The sequence below is a fragment of the Phascolarctos cinereus genome, unplaced genomic scaffold, assembly GCF_003287225.1.
Source record: "Phascolarctos cinereus isolate Bilbo 61053 unplaced genomic scaffold, phaCin_HiC Scaffold_4;HRSCAF=312, whole genome shotgun sequence".
Taxonomy (NCBI): Eukaryota; Metazoa; Chordata; class Mammalia; order Diprotodontia; family Phascolarctidae; genus Phascolarctos; species Phascolarctos cinereus.
The window spans coordinates 64,197,132-64,221,455 of NW_027555847.1; the positions used below are offsets into that span (position 1 = coordinate 64,197,132).

The 24,324-nt window shown below is 42.2% G+C and overlaps 1 protein-coding gene across 1 annotated transcript in view; it reads left to right on the plus strand.

Moving 5' to 3' along the window:
- The first annotated feature begins 737 nt into the window (after positions 1-737).
- The window catches only part of HDAC11 (histone deacetylase 11), a 50,273-nt gene continuing 26,686 nt past the window's right edge, over positions 738-24,324 (plus strand). The window contains exons 1-3 of the mRNA XM_020981247.2: positions 738-845; positions 3,644-3,792; positions 5,114-5,214. Of these exons, the coding sequence (XP_020836906.1) occupies positions 844-845; positions 3,644-3,792; positions 5,114-5,214 (252 nt within the window). The 5' untranslated portion in view covers positions 738-843. The remainder of the gene's footprint in view (positions 846-3,643; positions 3,793-5,113; positions 5,215-24,324) is intronic.

Here is a 24,324-nt window from a genome sequence, read left to right on the forward strand (position 1 = left end):
GTATAATGAACATCAAATTGCTTGCCTTCTCAAGGAGGGAGAGGAGGGAAGGAGGGAGAGAATTTGGAATTCAAAATTTTAACCATGAATGTTAAAAATTGTAATTACACGTAATTGGAAAAAATAGAATATAAAAATTTTCACTTAAAAAATACGTAAAAACAGGAATCTAGATTAGGTCACCTCTGTGGTCTGTTTTAGCACTAACGTTCTGTGACTCAAGTTTTAGATAGCAGAGTGTGTACTAGATTTGAAGTAGAAAAACCGGATTTGAATCCCTGCTCTGCTAGCTGTGTGACCGCTGCTCTCATCCTACCACTTTTCCCGGTCTCAGTTTCTTCATCTGTAGGTCGAGGGGTAAATGTTCACTTAATTCACTTCCAGCTCCAAATCCTTTGATCCATTTTTACAGACAGGTTTCCAGAGCTTTAGCCGCTGACGCTTCTCTGGAGCGAGAAGAAGCATGCATTGGAAGGAGGGCCATCATCTGCAGCTGGCCCATTCCCGAGTGTCTTTAATTCCACAAGGAAACCTTCAGACTGTGGATTTCACCGGGGGGCGGGGCCTCATTTTAGCCCCTCCTCCAGAGATTGAGAAAGGGTGGGGGATTTGGGGTAGGTGGGGCCTTATCTCAGCACTGGGCGTGACTTGGGCTTTCACCCTTCTGTGATGCAGCCTTGCGGAGGGCCGGGCATGTCTCCCAAGCCCTGGCCCCGGTGACGTAAGGGGGCGTGTCCCCCATGCTGCCCCCGCCCGCGCTGGCCCCGCTGGCCTCGGCTTGGCCCAGTACAAAGTCCGGGCGGTGACTGCAGGTGGCGGGCCTGCCGCAGGCCCGGCGGGGGGATGTGAGTAGCGTGCGGGCAGGGGCTGGGCTGGGGTACTGTGTCCAGGGAGAGCGACCCGAGGGTTCGGGGGAACGGGGAGGCTTTTCGTCCCTTCGCCTGGCAGCTTGACCAAGTACCTGGGCGCTTCGGGGCCCGTCCACCCCGGATCGCAGTCGTGGCTGCCACGAGCTCCCCTCGGAAAGTGGAAACTGGATGCCCCCGCCTCCTCCTCCGCGCGTGGGAAGGGTGGGGGCCACCACGTGGACAGACAGCCGGTCCAGGGGCGGGGGTCAGCAAGAAGTGGCAGGCCTAGGTGACGAGCCCTGTTCCCTGGGTGTGGACTTCGGGGTTGCAGCCTCTGCATCTTATGGGCTGCCCTCCGCGGAGACATGTCGCCTCCCCGAGGGCTGTGATTTTTTTCCCCTAGGATCGAGGCTCTCTGGGGAGTTAAGTGGCCCTGAGTCCTCCTCTCTGCTCCCAACCACCCCCAACTGCTCCTCTGAGAGGAAAAGCCTGATAAAAGCAGTAAGGGACTCTGGGAATGTAGCCCCAGTCCACCGCCTTCTCTGGTCAACGGGAACAAAGACAAAAAGGGCAAGGGAGGGGGGGTTGGGCTGGTGGCCCTTGCCAGTGGTTGGCACTGGGATTCACAGGACCTTTGTAAAAGGACAGCCAGTGTACTGGACCCAGAGATGCAGCAGGAGAGGGAAAAGCAAATGCCGTGGTCCATAGGGATCCTGGGCCCGGGATAAAGGCGAACATATGGCAGCTGTGGCCAGAGAGAGATACGAGGCTCTCAAGGAGCCTGGGTCTCTGGCTTATGAGTCTGGTAGCTTTAGATCTAGAAGAGAGCTTAGGTAACCTAGCAGAATTCCCCCTTATTTTACAGGAGAGGAAATAAACTCAAAGAGGCAGGTAACTTCCTCAAGGTCACATGTAGTGAAGAGCTGGAGCCAGAGGTTGAAATGTAGTTTTCCTCCAAATCCATGTCTTTTACTGCAAAGCCATTCTGCTCCTCCTCTTTAGACCTCTCTATTCTTGACTCTTCTCCATTCCTGAAGAATACACTGAAGCTTTCTGATATGTTTAAGTATTTAGTCTTAAAAATCACAGTGTGGTGTCATGGGAAGAACATAGATAGCACTGGGGAGTCTGGAGGCTGGGCTCTATTTCTGGCTCTGTCATGAATTTACTGCTTGACCCTGGGAAATCACTTTCTTCTTCTGGGCTTCACTTTTCTCTTTGGTGAGAAAAGAGGCTTGAACCAGATGATCTTGAAGGTCTCTTCCACCATTAACCATTTGGTAGCTCATATGTAGATATTGATAATGACCTGGTCTTTAGTTTGTGTTAGAACGCTGAAGTAGCCTGGGCAGGTGGGTCAAACATAGCTCTGTATGCATGGGACCATATGTGGTCATAGAAAAGGTATGATAAACTGCTCCAGTCTCTTCATTTATGTAGTTTTAATTTTTTTAAGTATCATATTTTCCCAAGTGCTTCTTCCCCTATTGTATCTTCTTCATAGCAACTTTGTGAGATAAATAAGGGGGAGGGGGCAGTGGCATTGTCACAATTTATGATGACTTTAAACAAAACCCTGCTCTGACATCTCAAAGTGGCCTAGTGGCGACTGAGTTTTAGTACATTATACCAGGACAACATAAGCTCTGGCATCACTCACAGTGTTGATTATCAAATCAGAAAGATCTTGGTTCCAATTCTGCCTCAGACATATACCAGCTGAAGGACTGTGGAGAAATCTCTTCACTTTGTTCAGTCTCAATATCCTCAAATGTGAAATGGGAATAATAATTTTTGTGGCACCTTCCAGTTGTGAGGATCATAGGATTATAGATTTTATGTGGGAAGGGACCTCAAAAAGCCATTAAGTCCAACCCCCTCATTTTACACATGAGGAAACTGAGGCTTAGAGAGGTCAAGTGACTTGCCCAAGGTCACACAGGTTAGTAAGTGGCTGAGGCTAGATATGAACCTTGGTCCTCTTGACTTCAAAGGCAGTAGTCATATGGAACTTAGAAATTTTGGCTCTTTTTTGGAGGATTCCAGTTCTGACATATGCCTTTGCCAGGGACTGGTGAAGCACTTGGTATGGCTGCCTCCTAGAGATGGGAAGAGTTTGGGGAGCTTTGAACCCAGTGATTTCTGAAGTGCCCCTTCCCCTAACCCCAGTTTCAAAATTCCATGATTCTACAATTTTATTCTAAGAAATGACCAGCAGGATGCTCTCAGAAAAACCTGGAAAGACATGCATGATCTGATGCAAAGTAAAATGAGCAGATCCAGGAGAACATGGCACACAGTAACAGCAATATTGCATGATGACCAGCTGTGAATGACAACTATTCTCAGCAAGACGTAAATAGATTCCAAAGGATTTAGGATGAAAAATGCTGTCTCCAGAGAAAGAATTGGTTGAGTCTGAATGCATATTGAAGCGTACTTTTAAAATTGTTCTTTATTTTTCTTGGTTTTTTTTTGGGGGGGGGAAGGTCTGTTTTCTTTCACAATATGATTTATATGGAACTATGTTTTATGTAACTGCACATGTATAACATATATCAAATTGCATGCCTTCTCGATGAGGAGGGAGTGGAGGGAAGTTGGAAGGGAATTTGGAACTCAAATTTTTTTTTAAAAAATGAATGTTAAAAATTGTTTTTATATGTAATTGGGGAAAAATAAAATATTAAATACAATTTTGAAAAAAATCTTGCTATTACAAAAAAAAAGATTCCATGATTCTGTATGTTCTGAGTTGGTATTCTTTCCATTTTTCTTTCTGTCTGTGCCTCAAGGCCTCACAACACTCACCTGTATGAAGAAGTGTCAAAGACCTGCTGGCCCATTATCTATTCTCCAAAATACAACATCACGTTCTTGGGCTTGGAGAAGCTCCATCCATTTGATGCTGGGAAATGGGGGAAAGTCATCAATTTTTTGAAAGGTAAAAGCAGGACTTTCTCCCCGACCTCAATAACAGACATGTTCAAAGTAATCCTGTGGCGAGACTATGGGAAATGCTGGTGAAGCTGGTTTTCAGGGATCTTTACCTTTCTTTTCCATTTGTCTTTCCCATATTAAAAAAAAATTCCCCCCATATTTGGAGTATGGTTTTGCACAGCAAGGCAGTTAGGCAGTGAATAGAATGCTGGGCTTGGAGTCAGGAAGACTCCTCTTTGCGAGTTCAAATCCACCCTCAGACACTTACTAGCTGTGTGACCTGTGTGACCCTGGACAAGTCACTTAATTCTGTTTGCTTCAGTCTCTCATTTGTAAAATGAGCTGGAGAAGAAAATGTCAAACCACTCTAGTATCTTTGCCAAGAAAACCCCAAATGAGGTCACAAAAGAGTTAGAAAACAACTGAATAACAAATTTTGCAATAACATTTATTAAATATCTATTGTGCTAGTTTACAGATTTGTACAGTTCACTGTCACCTCCGTCTTCCATCTATTCTGCGTGCTTATTTTTGTACATACCTACTTATTTACATATTGTTTCACCCTTTGGAATTAAGCTCCTTGAGGGTAAAGAAGCTGGATTTTTTTTTTGCATTCCCAGTTATATTCCCAATTTTGCTATTCCCAATAATAGCACAGTGCCTGGCACATGGTAAGTGTTTAATAAATGTTTATTGGTTGACTGAATAGCCAGCACTGTTGCTTGGAATATCCTTCTTCTTTCTAACCACCCATTTAGACCTAACTCAAATGCTATATCCTCAATAATCTTCTCTGATCCTTTTCTTATTGTTGGGAACTTTCCCCTTTAGACTCTGTACAGCACTGTGTTTTGAAATTCTTTAGCTAGAAATTTTGTATTTCCCCCAACACAGTGCTCTGCGCACAGTAGGTACTTAATATTTGTGGCACTGTATTATATCACCTCCCCTGTCCCTCCTGCCTGGCACTGAGAGTGAAAGTGTCTTATTTTTACTGAGTGTAAGACCATCCTCCAGTAGAAGGTAAACTTCTCAAGGGTAAGGGACTATTTATTTTTGTATTCTATCCCCAGTGCCTAACCCAGCATTTGTAGTAGGTGTTTAATAAATATGTTGAATTGAATTGAATCAACAGCCGATGGACCTAGACTTTGGACTTCAATTCATGTGTGTATAATAATAGCTATTTTGAACTAGGGGCAGATTCTGAAGGTCTCAAGGGTATAACCAGTGAGGCTTTAAGCTGGCAAGGCAAGGTCTGATTTTCCCCTGGGATTGACTCTTGGAAGAAATGTGAAGGGTGTGGTTTATCTTGGTTACAGAAGAAAATTTCCTTGCTGATGTCATGATGGTGGAGGCCAGAGAAGCCACTGATGAAGACCTGCGGGTGGTGCACACACAAAGATACTTGAATAGGCTGAAGGTAAGGAGGAATGGAGTCTCTTTGGCCAGGCCTGTTTGGAATAGGTTCCCAGGCATTAAGTTCTCTTGCTATTTGCTGTGTATTCTCTCTTAACTTTCTTCTCCATATCCTCATTGGTTTCCCAATCAGGGTAAGAGATGGTTTGGAGGCCTGGAGCCCTCTACAACTGGAGCAGTCCTTTCCTTCAGTGTCTGGGGTGTTGAGACACCATACCTATTTACTTTGGATTAATGAGGCCAATGTGGAGTTGGTGAATTTTTTGTCTTCCCCCTATTTTATGCTGTCAGCTACTGTTTGGGGTCTGAGTTTAGAAAAGGCAGACGTTGTAGGTTCTCTCATGGGCTCTTGTAAAGGCCCTAAAGAGTCATAGAGAGCCAGAGTCCAGTTGAGATGGAGATGAATGAATGACCAGGTTCATCCCAGGATGTTCATCAGGGTTGCCCTTTCCTCTAGGATAGCCCATTGCAGGAACCCATTTTAAACAGATCACCCTTTAGAAATAACTTGTAAGTTACCAAACAAAACTTTCAGGCAGAGACCTCAGGTTCTTTCCTTCAAAATAAGCAACCTTCCTAGAGTGAGAGCTTCCTTCCCTTTCACCCTCCTTAACTTTCTCTTTGAGCAATCAGCCACCTTTCTCCTATTACACAGACATCTAGGAGTTCTGGTACGAAGTTTCCATAGGTCTATTAACAAGATTAAGTTTAATCCAGCAGGTTTCTGGAGTGGCTACTATGTATAAGGCACGCAGAAGTACCTGACTACGCCCGGCAGTAGTTTGGGACCTTTGCCCAGTAAGGTGTACCGAGGACTAGTGGTAAGGGATTCCTGTTTAGAAGCTAGTGTAAGAGGTGTTTTCAGGGTGTATTATGGGAGTTCATAGATATATAAGGAAGTGGGTAATTAAGAGGGATTGAGTTTCTAGGCCTTTCTCAAATGTATGATTCTTATCTACTATGCTAGACGTCTTCCTCTAGATCTTTGTACATTCCAAGAGTACCAGAGTAGTCTTTGGGCCATCCATTATCCCTCACTCTCACCACATGACTGACCTATCTCTTTCTTATAATCATACATTTCCTGGAAGATATCCTTTATGGCACTTTTTGCATATAAGGTCAACTCATATGTTTATTAAGCATTTGTTACATGTAAGATCGCTTTTAGAAATATGCTGAGTATTTGTCTGCAAAATGCATCTCTTCATTGTCTTTTATATCACCTGAGACTTTAGCTCTTCAGAGATTGTGGTATTCTGAGCTTTGTAATCTTTGCAGCTTGATGGCCAAGAGAATATTTGTATTTAAAAGATGAGTTCTTGCACTAAGGAGCAGCTTGTGATTGTTAAAAGTACCACACTTTCCCATATGTCATCTAGCCTACTTTCCCCCTCCTATTCAGTTCTGGACCCAACATTTTTGTCCTTCTGCAGTATTTGTCTCAGATGTAGACACTGATGGACTAACTGGAATTGTTTAGATAATAGACAATTTTTTTCATCTGTTTAATTCTTCTATGTGGATGAAGTCTATGTCTTTTGAGTAATTACGATTCCCCTTGAGGGGTTCTTGTAATGTTCTGGGACTGGATGACAATCAACCCAATATTATCTGCAAACAGTTGCATTTGAAGGACCTTGCCATTTATAGGAATAGTCTCCTCTTCCATTTGAAGCTTGTGTAGGCCATCCTCCATGATAGGATGGACACCTTTGACAATCACTCATCTTTTTTTTTATACTTCATTCAATATTTGTAAGCAGGGGGCCATCAAACAGAGTTAGCTCCATGGTTGGCATTTGCCAAGGACTTTTATATGATATGTGATAACATACACTTGAGAGCCTCCTTGTTAGATAAGGGCCTTTAAGGCTGTGTGTGTGTGTGTGTGTGTGTGTGTGTGTGTGTGTGTGTGTGTGTGCATGCAGATGCATGCTCATGTGCATAGTTGTGTGTAAGTCAACAAACACTAAAGATAGCAGGATATCTTGTTTTCTGTTTGCCTCTCAGAGAATTGGGTGGCCGTAAAGCTGTTTTGTGGTATATTACTACTTTGGAACATCTGCTGATTCTTTTCTCATATTTTCATAAAGGTTATCCTCAGTGTGTTTATAGATTATTTTCATAGTGATTTTTATAAAGGTGAGAATGTAACCATATGAGTTGGTAGTTATCAGGATTCTTTTGGTAGCCTTTTTTGGGTAGCCAAAGGTTCTATGAATTTTTCTATTATTTTGATTTTCTTCCTGTCTCTGAAATATCTTACCAATGGTCCTTTGAGGCTTCCAAGATTGTGTTTCCTCTAGAATGTCTTAAATGCCATTTCAACTTCTTTGTGTAGTCAAGGACTGAGGAGTTAGGATACAAATGGAGTCACCAATGATGATGAAAATAGATCATTATGGAGACATTGGAAGTTTTGTTCCATTTTCTGTTCATTGCCGCACAGCCAGTTCTGCCTCTAAATGCTCTCAGGATGATGTGGTTCAGTTGAGGCTCATGCCAAGCTTTTGAAGACTTGATTTTGCTTCTAGTACTTTTCACTCTTTTATGAGGTGATAACTGCAAGTTATTTTCCATTATTCTTCTTGTTTTATGAATAAGTTTGTATTCTAATTTCTTGTTACCCTTGGCTTCTATATACTATTTGGCAAAGGTATCATATATTTGTTGATTGAGGCAGTTTCTGGGTACCTTTGGCCTCTGCAGTGTGGCAACTACTTTACAATGGCTAAGCTTTTGTAGGAAATGGTGATAATTAGAGTCAAAATCTTTGTTTTTCTTCATTTCCCTTTTTTGGCCCTACCTTATTTGTAGAGGTCAGACAATATGTTCTCAAGGCTGTCTTCTCATCTTTCTCCTTTCTCCTAATTTAATGCTGATTTTGACTGTTCCTTTAACTGATCAGTGGTCTGAAAACACAATGACAGCTGATTCTGCTGTGACTCTCAGAGAGTAGTCATTTTCCTGTCTATTTAGACACAGATTATTTGATTTTTTTTTGTATGTATTTTATTGTTTATTGTTTGTCATGTCCAGGGCCTCCTTATGCTCTTAAAGTATTTATGATATATAGACTTGTGTTTTCAAAGTAGCCTAAAATCCTAAAAATCTAAAAAATCCTAAATCTCTTTCATTTCTGAAAACCTAAGTAATAATTTCTGACATTCTTTTTTCTCCATCTTCTCCTGTGGCCATTAAAGTCACCAAGCATCAAAGTAAATGTTAACTTGATTTAGAGAATTTTCCTCAAGTCCTTCTTATGGAATTTTGCTCTTTTATGCTTTTCAACAGATGTCAATTAATGACATACTTATGTGCATATTGAGCATGATAAGATGAGATGACCAAGTATCCCATGAAATGTTTGTTGAAGCCTTTGGTTTCATAATAAAACCAGCTCTGCCAAATTTTTTGTTTGCCTCCTCAAGAAATTGAGTAGAGCTTCCTTTTATCTTTTAATTTCATTTCTTTTAAGAAAATCATCCATTATCTTCTAACTGTATTCAGGTGGTGGGAGATCCTATGCTCCCAAACAGAATTCTTTTAGGACAAAGACCTTGCCTTCTCCCATTGTCTCCCCCACAACACAGAGGTGTGAATATTCATTCATTCAGTAAGCCCCCATTTTCTACCTTCATCCCTATGGAAGGGATCCAAATAAGACTAAGGACCATTTTGGATTTTTCTTGATATCATGAGTTCCCATGGCCAAAGACTTTGTCACCTACTGCCCGAGCTATTGGTGATAACTCTGTCTGTACTTGGTATATTTATCCTCAGATATCAGACTGCTTTGGGGACAGTTCTCAAATATTTCCCAGCATAGTTGATGCTGCCAGAGTCACTTTCCTGAAATAGCTTTTGACAATCCAGGGCCATTAGCGTGCCATGATAAGGAATTAGAACAGAATTTTGTAGAAGGGAAAGCCTCCTTTCTGGTTTTTATTTGTGTCTGGAAAATGCTGCTTGTATTTTCCTGGCACAGATAGAAAAAACTGAGACAATGTGGAACTTCAAAGTTTCTCTAATTTGGAGGCTTGTGTATTTTTAAAAATGATAATAATTTGACCAAAATTATTTTTTTAAATAAGCGTCCTAGGGTCCATTGATAGTAGTTCAGGGTCAGGCAATGATATTGAAATAGTAATGACATGTAGTAGGTGTGTGTGTGTGACTTTTCTGATAATAGACCTTAACTTGTTGGATTAGGTAGGAGGAACATTCCTGTAAGTCATCATATCAGTCAGCAAGTCTTTATTGAGTAATCCTGTTCTGCAGGTTCTAGTTCACTTCAGCTCACTAGAAAATACTTTGTATATATTTTTTATTTATTTTTCCATGCTGTGACCCTTCCCCAATAGAATGTAAGCTTCTTGAGAGCAGAGACTAATTTTTGTCTTTTTATCTGTAGTATCTAGCACAGTACCTGGCACATAGCAGGCACTTCATAAAGGCTTAATGAATGAATGAATGTTTACACCTCTGTGTTGCAGGGGAGACAGTTGGAGAAGACAAGGTCTTTGTCCTAAAAGAATTCGGTTTGGGAGCATGGGATCTCAACCCACCACCATCTGAATACAGTTAGAGGACAATGGATGATAGTAGCTTTAACTGCTGATGGAAGGGAAGAAGGTTGAGGAGGAGGAGGAGGAGGAGGAGGAGGAGGAGGAGAGAAGTGAGGTAGAAATGGAAGGGGATTAAAAGTGTTTCTCATCCCTTGGCCAATTAATAAAAATTGATCTTCCACTCTTCTCTTTCCTCTTCTGTGTCCTCTACCCTCTTGCTCCTCAAGGGTCTTTCCTTCATTTCCCTCCTGTATAATTATCTACCTGGGTGGTATCCAAGACTCCAGATCTTTGAAACCTTAAGTCAAAACTTCTAGTCTTGTGTCCAGTCCCCTTATGGTCATGATTTCTACTAGAACTAATCTGAAAAATTCTTCTGTTGCCAAAGTACTACTACTTTACACAAAGTTGCTAATAATAACCTACTAATAATATTTAATATAAAGTGGCTAATAATAGCTTGGTTCATTACCCTTAATATTTGTTCTTTAACAGGGAGTTTTGCTACCTTAACCCAAAGGTGGGAACTATATCAGCTGGGTCTGGAGATAGATCTCTGGGGGATGAGGAGCAGGGGTACATTTAGGTCTTCTCATCAATCAACAGCATTTATTAAGTCCTACTGTGTGCCAGGCACTGTGCTATGGTCTGGGAGTGCAAATAGAAAGAATAAAACATTCCCTACTCTCAAGGAACTTCCATTCCATTGGAGGAGACAACAGGCACATAAAGAAATATATGCAGAGTAAATATAAAGACAAAAAGTCTAAATATGTACAAGGTAGTTTGGAAGAGAGGAAACTTCGTGAAGCTGAAAGGCTTCATGTAGAAGCTAGTTTTCGAACTGTGTCTTGAAAGAAGAGAGAGATGCATTGAGGCAGAGGTGAAGGAGGAGTGCATTCCAGGCATGGAGGTAGGAGATTGAGGGCTGTATAAGAGGAGCAGAGCTTTGTTGTCAGTTTTGTTGTATTCTAGAGTTTTGTTGTTGTTGAGTTGTGTTTTGTTGTTGAGTTGTGTTTTAGTCCTGTTCAATTCTTTGTGATTCCATTTGGGGTTTTCTTGGCAAAGATACTGGAGTGGTTTGCCATTCCCTTCTCCAGCTTATTTGACAGAAGAGGAAATTGAGGCAAACAGGGTTAAATGACTTACAGCTGGTAAGTCTGAGGCTGGATTTGAACTCACAAAGAGGAGTTTTCCTGACTCCAGTCTTGGTGCTCTATCCACTGGGCCCACCTAGCTGCCTATCCTAAAGTTTAGAGGGGGAGAAATATAGAGCGAGGCTAGAAAGACAGTTGGGACCAGATCGTGAAAGGCTTTAAAGGTTAAACCGAAGAGTTTATGTTGTATTCTAGGCTCAACAAATAGCCACTGGCATTTATTGACTAGAGGTGTTATGTAGTTGGATCTCCATTTAAGGAAAGTCCTTTCGGCATCCGTGGCATCAATGGATGTGAGTGAGGAGAGACTTGAGTCAGGGAGAAAAATTAGGAAGCCTTTGCAATAATCTAGATGAAGGGTAATGAGGATCTACTTAAGCTCTGTCTGCCTTAGTTTCCTCTTCTGTATAATGGGGGCAATATTAGTACCTCCCTGTCAAGGTTGGGAGGATAAAATGATATTATACTTATAAAGTGCTTTTGCAAAGCTTAAGTACGATATAAATATTAGTCATTATTTTGTTGTTGTTGCTGCTGTCATTATAGTGATGGCTGTGTGAATAGAGAAAAGAGGTTAGATGTGACATGTTTTTGGAGGGAGAAATGGCAAGATTTGATGATTGACTGGCTACACGGGTGAGGGAGAGTGAGGATGGTGCCAGGGTTATAAATCTGAGAAACTAGAAGAAAGATGGGAATTAGAGGAAAGATAATGAGCTTTACATTTATTTCATGTTGGGTTTGAGATGCCTCTGGAACATCCAGCTTGAAGTGGTCCGAAAGACAGTTGGTAATGCTAGCCAGCATTTCAAGCATAAGAGAATGATCTTAGAGGTATAGATCTGTGAGTCATCTGGACTAAAATGATAATTATCCCCATGAGAGCTGAAGGTATTACCAAGAGAGTTTAGAGAGAGAAGAAAAGAGAGCCCAGGATAGAGGCTTGGAAAATAGAACTCAGAGGTGGGGGGTGGGAGGGCATGACATAGATAATGAATCAGCAAAAGGAGTCTGAGAAGGATGAGTTGGACAGATAGGAGGATAATCAGGAGACAGAGCTGCCATGAAAACCCAGAGAGGAAAGAGGATGAGAAGAAAAGGGGTCAGTAGTGTCACAGGCAGCAGACGGACCAAGTAGAAAGAGGACTGAGTCAGATGTGACATTTAAGAGACCGTTGGGAACTTTGAAGAGAGCTGTTTCAGTTGAGTAATAAGGGTTGGAAGCCAGACTGCAGAGCCTTGAAGAGTGAGTGAAACGTAAGAAAGTGGGGGCCACAAGTGTAGGCAGCTTTTTCTAGAGCTTGACTGAGCGTGGGGGAGGAGAGATATAGGATGATAGCTTGAGGGGATGGTCGGGTCTGTCTAGTGAAGGTTTTTTAAAGATGAGGAGGGGAGGCTTGAGATGTTGAAAGCAGTACATAGCATATGTTTGAACAACTCTGTTTCTAGAGAGGTCTGTCCCTCTTGGGGAGGAAAAGGACTGAACCATTAAGAGTGAGGTAAAGAATTTTATTTGTATTTTGTATTTCCAGTTGAGGGCTTGCTGTGGTCTATTAGCTGACATCCTAGAGAGCTCCAACAACAATTCATGAATATTTGTGAAGTGTCTACTGGGTGTAAAACACAGTTCTAGGTACATTACTCTCCTGAAGAAATGGCCATTTAGATTATCTCCAAATCCTTTAGTGGGGTTAGTGGGTAGGACTCTTTCCTGTCTGGTTTCTTATCCCAGGACCCAGTCTATGCAAAGGGTGGGACTGTATTGGGTTTCACAGAACTTGATTCCCTTCCCCTGGGGAGGGACATAGCCCAAAATAAACCTGAACCTTGTGGAACCCTGAATCCTGTTCCTCCCCTGTGGCTCTACTTCCTCTTTCTTCCTTGTGTCCTGGGGTTTGGTGACTTACCTTTACTATATGTGCATCCCAGACATATGCCTCACTATTGTTCTTTTAAGTCTGAGCTCATTCTTCCCATGGATACTATGTGCATTGAGACAGTGCACCCCACATTTGTGGGGGAGGGAGGATGTTTTGTAGCGACTATCCTTAATATAACATCTTAGTAAATGTCTTTGCTAAGAGCTCCTTGTGTCTCCTGGCTGATTGTTAATGAGAAGTTTTAGAAACACAGCCAGTACAGCTAGGTCCCAACTCTAGATTGCAAATTTGGGGAGGATGCCAGGAGTCCTAAAGGATTTGTGGGGAGTCATTTCCTTTCTGTGGGGTGGAAAAATCAAGACATTGTGGGATAAACTGACAGAGTAAACTAGGCTGTCAACAGGCCTGCTGGCCTGGTCAAGAGTTCATGGCCTCTATTTTCTCTCCCCTCCCCCATCAGAGGCTAGACTAGAGGGACCAACTGAGTTGCATTTCCTAGTTTTAGGAGGAAGGTGTATACATATGTTTGGGAGTGCAGGTAAAAGGAAGAATAGGTAAGACCTAGTTGGATCTTAGCTATGCAGTGGTATTGCTTACAGGCTGGGAGCTTACTGTACCAGTGAGCACAGCAGCCTAGGGAGAGAAACTCTGATTCACATAGGTATGGGGAAAGAGACTGACAATGAATGAATAGCATAGCCCCATTATCACTAACCCTGCCTCCTGCTTCACGATATCTCATCACCCATTCCTTGGTTTGTTTCCCTATTCCTTTTTTTTTTTTTTCTGTAGGCAATGCGGTTAAGTGACTTGCCCAGGGTCACACAGCTAGTTAGTGTCAAGTGTCTAAGGCCAGATTTGAATTCAGGTCCTCCTGATTCCAGGGCCAGTGCTCTATCCATTGTGTAGCAGCTAGCTGACCCCTTATTTATATTAATATCTTCCACCTCCCCCAGACATCCCTACACACACACACACACACACACACACACACACACACACACACACACACACACACACATCTCCCATGGAAATGTTTCATGGCCATTACAGTTTAAAAAAATGTCACCCCTTTCCACCCCGATACATCATAGAGTATTAGAACAAGACCCAGAAGGGACTATGGGAAACAGCTTGGGATAATGGAAAGGGCATTGGATTTAGTGCTCTTCAAATACTATTGCCTCTGCTTATTTGGCAAGGAGCACTTACTTAAATGGGGCAACTAGGTGGCACAGTGGATAGAGCGCCCAGCTTAGAGTCAGGAAGACCAGAGTTCAAATCCAGCCTCAGATACTTACTAGCTGTGTGATCCTGGGCAAGTCATTTACCCTGTTTGCCTCAGTTTCCTCGTCTGTAAAATGAGCTGGAGAAAGAAATGGCAAACGACTCTAGTATCTTTGCCGAGAAAACCCAAAGGGGGTCATGAAGAGTCAGACACAACTGAAACAACTTTACAATGGTTTACTTAAATTTCTTAGACCTCAGTTTCCTTATCTGTAAAATTGGGGGCTTAGACAAGATGGCCCCTGGGGTCCTTTTCTAGCTCTACATCTATGATCCTAAGATTACTGGGAGATCATATTGAGTAGATTGGGTGAGCCAGATTATGCAGGGCCTTAGAAGCTGGGCAGAGGAGTTAGACTTGAAATCCAGAGTCACTGAAGTTTTTTCAGTAGGATAGTAAGCTGATCGATGATGATGAAGAAAGAGAAAAAAATGATGTTTAGGGAAGATTTCCCTGGCAGTAGTGTCTAGGGAAGGTTGGAGGGAAGATGAGGAGACAAGGAGCCTGAGAGGCATGGAACTGATAAGAAAGTGATAGATGGGAGAGACATTCTGAAGAAATCAAATTAGTTTGTGGAATAAGTATATAGGAGGTCCAGGCTTTCATAGAAGTTCGTGAGACTGAGAAAACAGCAGTGCCATGAACAGAAATAGGAAGAATGTGAGGGGGCTTGGTCACTTTCCAGAAGAACAGACAATGAGTGATTTCTCTGGAGACATTTTCAAATGATCTTAGCCATATTTATAAATTATAATAATATTAACACAGCAATACAATGTTTGTATATAACTTTTAACTTTGTGAAAATGCTTTGACACATGTAATTCCAATCACAAAACACTCATAGGACGTAAGCGTGGCAGTGACCATCATCTATTTTTTGTAGATAGGAAACTGAGGCATTAAAAGGTTAACAGGTTTCCCAAGGTCATAGAGCAAGTTAAACTCTCTTGTTTCCATTCATTTTCTCTTCCCTCTTGACTGCAGTGTTAAGACAGTGAAAAGGACCTCACAGTGATGCAATGAGGAGTTGAATTTGTCCATTTGATGGTTTTGGGGAGATGGTTTACCAAATTATAGTTGGGAGAAGATGATGCAGAAAGAGCCTAGAATAGAGGAAGAAGACATCCTGTGTCCTGACCAGGGGTACTATTATCACTGATTCTTTAGAATGTCCGGGCCAGCCTTGACTGATGCTTCTATCAGGACCTCCAAGAAAGGTTGGATCCCCTATATTCCCTTATATTCATTTGATGACCTGAGCCTGGGAAAAGTAGAGAGATACCATCACAAAACAGGTCAAGGCTGGGTCAGTTTATGGACTCCTGAGAACACAGGTCTGTACTGGATCAATCTGGGGACTCTTCTGGGAGGTAAGTATAGGTTAATTTGTGTTACCCCTGGGGGCCAAGTTGATGCCAATCTTAGGACAAATGTAGAGTTCTCCTATTGATCTAGGACCCTCTCTGCCCCTCTGGGCATCTCTTTTCATCTCAGAGCTGGGATGGAGCCAGTTCTGCATAGGAGGGCAAGGAGTATTTAGATAGAGTCTTGTGGAGGAACTCAAGGTAGGTTTTGGATCTGGCAGGATGAGATAGCTGCTGAGTTAGGTCTTTGGCTGAATCTCACTGGCCTCTCATCTATACCCTGCTAGGCACACAACAGATATGTTTTCATGGGCACTGCATGCACATTCACTAGAATATCACCCAGATACAAACATTCATGGACATATACAAACATATACATACATACATACATACTATATACATATACACACATACATATACATATGTGGTATATATATATGTGTGTATGTGTATATGCATATATACATACACACATACATATACATATGTGGTATATATATGTGTGTGTATGTGTATATGCATATATACATACACACACATACACACACACATATATATGTATATATGTGTGTGTGTGTGTGTGTGTGTGTATATATATATATATATATATATATATATATATTTTTTTTTTTTTTTTTACTCCAAACCTCTCCTTTCACCTATCTAGTTATTTCACAATTATTCCCAAGTAAGCAGAGAGAAAGTACTCATTCCATTGCAGGGTAGGGGTGGAGAGCTTCTCCTTTAAAAAGAAAAAGAAAATGAAAATCTCAACTTGAATTCTGAATTATCTGGGGCTTGGTTTATTAAAGGGCCAATTTTTCCAATGAGATCAACTGGTAAGTACATGAAGCTGTTACTCTGTCCCTAGGAGAAGAGGTGTCACCTAAGACTGCAAGAGTTCACCATCTCTTTCTCCCTCTCCCTCTTAGCTACTTTCGATGACTTCCTATTTCACAATATGGACAACTGTGGGGTACAAATGTCTATCCAGGACATTGTAACCCCATGGATTGGAGGCTCTTCATTAGCAATTGATCTTTTAAGTTGTTCAGAGCTGTTGGTGTTTCAGGGTCATTCTCACGAGCTGAAGTCTTTAATGCAGCTTCCATTAAATATATATATTATGAGAGGGTTCAGGATAGCAAATAGGTTGGCCAGACTTGGGGTATTGCAGTCAGCCAATAGAAACACAATGTAGGATGTTTAGAAATATTCATAGCATTCTTAGCTCTGGCTACGTCAGGTTTCTGTTGTTGTTTCCTGGTGGCAGCAACTAGTTTCCTTTGTCGGCCAGTATCTGTGAGATTTCTAGATGGGCCAACTACAGCGCAAACTCATTAAAAATGAAAGGGAAGAGACTGAAGATTAGCTCTTGAAAAAGACCTGCAACTCTTTGGCTGGCAGCCTGGTATTTGGCTGAAATGGTACATGACAAGAATTCCACGTGCAGAGAAAGGAGGAGAAGGTAAGAAGGCTAGGAAAACCTGCCAGGTGAATGAGAATCAGTGTGCACATGTAGAGAGAGCTTAACTTATGTTATTGGCAACCCAAATGTGAAAGTGCAATGACTTTCAATGATTAGTGCTGGCTGACTCTGTTTCTACGTTTCTTAGCAAGTTGCCATAATCTCTGACCTCCCTGATTAAATAACTGCCAATTTGGAAAAATGATATTTCTGCCTTTTCCAGATGTTTGAATGTCTCTTTCTCTTACTTTTCTCCCTCTTTTGGCTGGCCCTCAGAACTGTATCCTGGAGAGCTCTCCGGAGGTATCCCTTTGTTTTAAATTACTGTCTCCTTTCCTCACATCCTCTCCTTTTTGGGGAGGGCAAGTTGAGCAGCTGTCACAATCTCATGCAGGCCATCCTGCTCTGTGTGTGTGTGTGTGTGTGTGTGTGTGTGTGTGTGTGTGTGTGTGTGTATGTGTGTGTGTGTGTGTGTTGTACAGAATTCTGTTGCTGTCCTTCATCTTGTGGGTCTCAGCTTGGCAGCAGTTGGCTTCCCTGGGTTTTTCCCTGCATGGCTGTTTTGTTTGTGATGTGAATTGATGTTGTATTCAGTGCTTAAATAACAATGATAATAGAAGAATAAAAGCCCAATTGATTTTGGGATTTGCCTATGATAGGGCAAGCCTACAGTAGTGATTTTGTTTGGACAGCGACATGCTGTGGTCTTTGGTTGTGAGTTTGCTATACTTATTGCTGTGGGTGATTAGATGTGGGACTGTGGGTTGGGGGGAGTAGGAACTTAAATTTCAGTGTTCTTAAATCCAGAAAAGAGAGGGTAAAAACAGAATGACAGTGAGAGGAAGGAGGATCATTGCAATGAGTCTAGTGATCTCACCTGGACCAAAGCTTTTCCCATAATTTCTTTTGATCCCAAGACCTGGTGAGGAGTGACTGCCTTGATATAAAGACCTAGATGCTATAACAATGAATTCCAGCAAGCCACTACCTGGAATGTAGTGGAATAGGCCATGGTTTGTGATATAAGTTAGGGCTGGGTCACCTAGAACCTGGGTTCCTTAGACTGTTGAACTTTTCTAGAGTTATTGTAGAGAAAGGGTATTGGCAAGTATTGAGTGCATAACCACCTTTAGATACTGGCTTTTTCAGAGTTCTTTTGGAACATCCCAACGGAACCACAGAATCTCAAAATATTTGAAACAGACCCCAGCAGAAATCTAACCTGACCTCTATCCAAATTAAAAAAACCTCATCACAATATACCTGACAAGTGGATCATCTAACTTTTACTTAAAGAAGTCCATCAAGGGGAAACTTTACAACATAACCCAAAATGGTCAACCACCTTTTGCACTGAAGGTCTCCAGTCTCCTCTCCCTTCCTCCCTTCCCTACTTCCCAGGACAGCTCATTCCACTTTGGGTAACTCTGATTGTTAGGAAATTTTCCCTTATATCAGGCCTGAATTTTTCTCTTTGTAATTTCCATCCTTTACTTCTTGTTCTGCCCTTCTAAGCCAAGCACAAGCCTGACCTCTTCAAGGACTTGAAGGTCTAGAAATCCTAGAGGTGGCCTGGTTGGTTCAGTGAGTCCTGACTCCAAACTCCCAGCTTCCCAAAGGCTTTTTCAACCTCAGGCATACACCCTTGCTCCTATCCATAGGTAGCAAAAGTCACCATCGGGAACAGGAACACACCACCTTAGGACAAAAACGAAGAGCCCACATGTTAGGACTAGGAAGCCAGGCAGAAAATTCTGGACTCAAGAAAAAAGATGTCAGGGGCAAAATTTGGGAGAGGATAATGTTGGTAAGAATCGCACTGGGAAGCATGTTCTGCATTTGTTTTTTAAGATTCGGGTTCAATGGAAAGAGCATTGGTTCTAGAGTTAGGTTCAAATTTTGCCTGTGGCACTTACTACCTATGTGTCCTTGGAAAAGTCACTTCCCTTTCTTTGGGTCTCAGTTTCCTCATCAGTAATATGAGGGGGGGGTTAAACTAAATGGTTTCTGAAGACCCTTTCAGCTCAAGGTCCATGATACCTTCCCCTAGCCCCCAGTAACTTGTGCTCTCTAATTTCTTTTCTTTCCCTACCCCATTTATCACCTCCTAAAGCTGTACCTAGGGCAGTTTGTCCATTCCCCCTACTCCTGTCTACTCCTAGCCGTGTACATATATGTATGCTCAAACACAAAATGGATGTCAGGTAGATATGGTACAGGTTTTTCCTGTCTCTCACTGTCCATTGTATTTAATAGAAATCCCACTACCTCAACACCTCTGAATTGAAAAGAACCAAACATGCTCTCAAATGAAACTTTACTAGACCTGATGCTCACAGGTTCCTACAACTACTTACCTTGAGGATATGGCCTTTCTCTAGGGTCCTTTTTTGGATTTCCGACAGAATAAAAACATGTTTGATTGTTGGGTTCTAGTCTCCTAACACTTTGGGCTATACATAGCCTTGTCCCCAGGTGTCTGTTTTTTTGGCTAGATATTCGCTCTTCTGGTGGTTGGCTCAGTTATGGTTTTTAGGGGGATGCTTTGGGGAAGGAGAATAACATCAAAGCTGCAAGGATTAGATGAAAGTACTAGAGAAAATCCCAGTGACCATCTCCTTCTTTTCTGTCCCAAAGGGGATGATGATCAGTTAATCAACAAGCATTGATCAAATACCTATTTTGGGCAGGCACTTATGCAGTGGTCTAGTCTGGTTAAGGTCTGGGGACAGTCACAGGTCATCCTGGATTCTCCTTGGCAGGGCTCATGCTCTGACACATTTGGACGTTTGGCTAGGAACTTTTGGGTGTTGAAGCCATAATGATCAAAAAGTCCGCCTGAGGTCACATCCAGCTTTCTGAAAAACCTGGCTACAAAAGAAATCACATGCTCTCAGGGAATCATAGATACAGAAAGGCGAATTTCCCTACCCAAGGCCTCACAGAGATCAAGCAGAAGACCCAGATTTGAACCCACTGCTTGTGATTCCAAACGCAACCCACTTCCATTAGTCCAACCTATCTTGATTTTGTTTTATGCAGTTTTTCTATTCTGTCATCTCCCTTCTCTGACAGTGCTAGCACAGTGTTATGTGCTTAATGTTTATTCAGTTAAACTCAATTTCTGGCATTCATTCTTTTTTTTTTTTTTTTGCCAAGGATGTGTTGAGAAGACTTGCTTTTCTCCTTAACGTCTAGTTCAGAAGTTGGAGATATTTCCCCAAATATCCAAATCTCTCTTCCCTGTATTAATGTATTATGCATCTTCTCATCACTCATGAATTTATTTCAACCCTGTTTGAAGCCATAGCCAACCTCTTGGGGGTAATGTATTCTCTGAATATTCCCACTCTGCATAGTATTTCTTTTTACTTTAATTCTTTAAGGAGCTGTTATAGTCAGTGGTGTGGGTGTTCTATCCACAACTGCAGGTCACAATCCCACTATAACTTAACAGCTGGTCTTGAAGAGTCACCTTCAGAAGAGGAGAGGAGAGGAGAAAAGAGGAGAAGAGAGGAGAGGAGAGGAGAGGAGAGGAGAGGAGAGGAGAGGAGAGGAGAGGAGAGGAGAGGAGAGGAGAGATGAGATTATTGCAATGCAGCCAACCTACTGATAAGCCTTTGGGAACATAGCTAGACTATTCTTAAGAAAACAGGCCCAGCACTGGGTCTCCAGATCAGAAGATTGTCCCAGAGCTTGTACTCAACAGGCATAGTTTTTGAGAGCTCAGAGTCACTAGCATGCCAAAACAAGGCTTCAAAAGTAGAATTTAATAGGAGATTATTTCCTTTTGTTTATTTTAAAACTACTTTTTTTTTCCATCTTGGGGCCTTCTGGTTTGAATAATTCCTATATCCACTCCTATTCTTCTCCAGCTTGGTCTTTTTCCTCTCTTGGGGTATAGGGTGTGTTCAGGGAAGACTAGAACCTGTGGTGTGAGGGCTTCTGAGCCCTTTTCAGGGTTGCTTTCTACTTTTGGTGTCTACCTTATCCACCTAACTCTTACCTGTTGCTCCAAGAAGCTGTAGCATGAGCAGTGGCCACACCCTGGTAAACCATTTCAGAAGATGGGCTAAACCAAGTTGAGGGTAACTGAGGAGTCTGAAACCCATCGGTGAGTTAGCGAAGTATCTCCCCCCAACGTGTGAAGACTTCCCCTGGTGGAATGGGCAGATGAGAACAATTTGTTCCAAGGGCCATGAAGGCAGCTGAAGCAGGTGCTGTCGAGCCCTTGGAGCTTGGTTAGACATCGAAGATGCCAAGGTCATCCCCTGCATCTTGAGCCATCACCAGTCATTTTGACTCTGTCCTGGCACTGGACTGTGACGACTCTGGAAGAGAGTGAGGCTGATGACTTTGTGTAACTCTGCCTCACTTAAATCAGATTTATATACAAATCAAAAGACATCACCCATACCATTTTACCATTTTTACCTATCTTAAGGTCCTGTGGCAGTGGGCAAGTGATGAAGCAACAGGTGAGGATACATGGGAAGCTGTAGTCACAACCCTGCGTGCAGGTGGCCCAGGCCATTGAGTCATCTTGTACCAGAAGCAGCAGTGGGATTCAGCAACCCCCTTTATGTCTGAGCAGCCTTTTTAAAGGACTGCACTGTTCATCTCCTCCTGTGAGGAAGATGCATTAAAAATTGTCTGCTTACCTAAGCCTGGCCTGTTTACCATGACAGGTGGGGAATCCCACCCCATGGTCAAAATACACACAAAAAAATGTACAAAAACTTCCGCAAAGATGATTCTGCTCACCATAGGTACATGGAATGTGTGCACACTTGTAGAAAAACCAAAGTCCAGTAGACCTGAAAGACAGTTCTTGTTGCAAGAGAATTCAGTGGGTATCGCATCCAAATAGTGCCCTTGAGTGAAACAAGGCTGGCAAATGAAGGCCAGGTCACTGAAGTTAGAGCTAGATACATGTTTTTCTGGAGTGGCTGCAGTGAAGGGGAGCACCATGAATCTGGTGTAGGTTTTGCAATCAAAACTAATCTAGTCAACAAGCTTGTATGCCTACCAAAAGAAATGAATGACAGGTTCATGCCAATGAGATTGCCACTTGCAGGAAAATGCCACACCACCATCATCAGTGCCTATGCTCCCACCATTACGAACCCTGATGAAGTCAAAGAAGTATTCTGTGAAGACCTGGAGACTCTTATCATCAATGTACCAAAAGAAGACAAGCTTATAATTCTGGGTGACTTTAATGCTAGAGTAGGCTCAGACAAGCAGACATGGCAGGAAGTCCTTGGGAGGAATGCAGTTGGAAACAGCAACAGCAATGGTCACTTACTACTCAAGACTTGTGCATCTCATGGCCTTCTCATCACTAACACTGTCTTTCATGTACCTAAAGACAGTAAAACTTTATGGATGCACCCTCACAGCAAACATTGGCATTTAATAGACTATGTGATTGTAATGAGAAGAGATAGACAGTATGGGAGAATGGGAGAATGATACATTCAACATGTGGCTCAGAGACTGGACTGATCATAGACTTATTCTCTCCAAGATAAATATTCTCATTCAACAAAAGAGGCTGCCTCAGGGCAAAATGACTACCAGAAGACTTAATATTAACAGATTAGAACACTTCTCTGAGTGGCAACAGTTTGTTGGTAACTTGGAGGGAAGATTGAGCCAACACATGGTTGGCAACAGTGAAGCAGAAAAGGAGTGGGCAGCTTTCAGAGATTTGGTATACAGCATTGCATTCACTCATCTGGATCAGAACACTCACAAACATCAAGACTGGTTTGACAAAAATGATGGGAAATTCAGAAGCTGCTAAATGAAAAACGAGAACTCCACACGGTTAACCAGCAGGATAATTCATTCATTTCTAAGAAGGCAGCATTTAATTCTGTCAAAAGTAAAGTACAAGTGAAACTTAGAGAGATACAGGATTCTTGCTTCAGTAAGAAGGCAAATGAAATTCATTTTTATGCTGATAGTAACACTCCAGAGCACTTTTAGGATTCCTTAAAGGCTATTTATGGTCCAAAGACATATGGTACATCTCAGTTACTCAGTGCTGATGGAGCCACGTTGATTAGTGATAAGGACACGATTCAGGAGAAATGGGCTGAATATTTCCATCGTGTTCTCAACAGGCAGTCATCAGTCAATGCTGAAGCCATTGACCATTTACCTCAAGTTGAAGTCAATCCCTCTCTAGACAAATTTCCAACTAAAGAAGAGGTTTTATGCCATTAGTCTCCTCTCCTGTGGCAAAGCACCTGGTGCTTATTCTATTCAAGCTGAGATTTATAAGGTGTGTAGGTGGGGGGGGGTCCATTGTTCCTACAAAAGCTGACTAAAATTTTTCATGTTGTATGGCAAGAGGAGGTTATTCCCCAGGAGTTCAAAAACACCTCCATTGTCCATCTCTATAAAGGTAAAGGAACTACATTATCCTGTGACAATCACAATTGTCGGGGGGGGGGTGGTCTCTCTCTTAGTCATTGCTGACAAGATTCTTTCTAGATTCCTCCTTAATATGCTGGTCCTTCATCTGGAAGATGGTCATCCACCTGAGAGCCAGTGTAGCTTCAGAAAGGGCTGAGGAATGGTTGATATGGTGTTTGCTGCCCAATAACTCCAGGAGAAATGCCAGAAGCAGAACAGAGGTCTGTACATAACATTTGTAGATCTGACCAAGGCTTTTGATACCCTCAGTCATGAGGGCTATGGAAAATTGTGTCAAAATGTGGTTGCCCAGAGAAGTTCATCAGTATTGTACATCAATTTCATGATGACATGCTTGCTGGGTTCTGGATAATTGATAATGCTCTTACACTACCCCAGTTACCAAGTGAGTGAAATAAGGCTGTGTGCCTGCTCCCATGCTTTTTAGCATGATGTTTTCAGCCACGTTGTCAAATGCCTTCAATGAGGAAGAACGTGGCATCAAGGTCAGCTACTGCCCTGATGGTAATTTGTTCAACTTGAAAAGGCTGCAAGCTAAGACTAAAATGGAGGGAATGTTGGTACATGTTTCTTTTTGTTTGTTTGCAGATGATTATGCACTTAATGCAGCCTCTGAAGCTGAGATGTAATAAAGTATGGGTCAGTTGTCTGCTGCTTGTGCTAATTTTAGCCTAACAATTAACACCAAGAAAACACAGGCACTCCATCAGCCAGCACCACACCATCCATACATGGAACTATTGGTTACAGCAAATGGAGAAGTTTTGAATATTGTGGTTAAGTTCACTTACCTGGTACACTTTCCAGAGATGTACACATTGATAATGAAGTTGACACATTCATTGCCAGAGCTAGCTTACTGTTTGGGAGGCTCCAAAGGAAAGTGTGGGTATTAGAAGAGGTATTAGATTGCTTACCAAATTGTGTTGACCT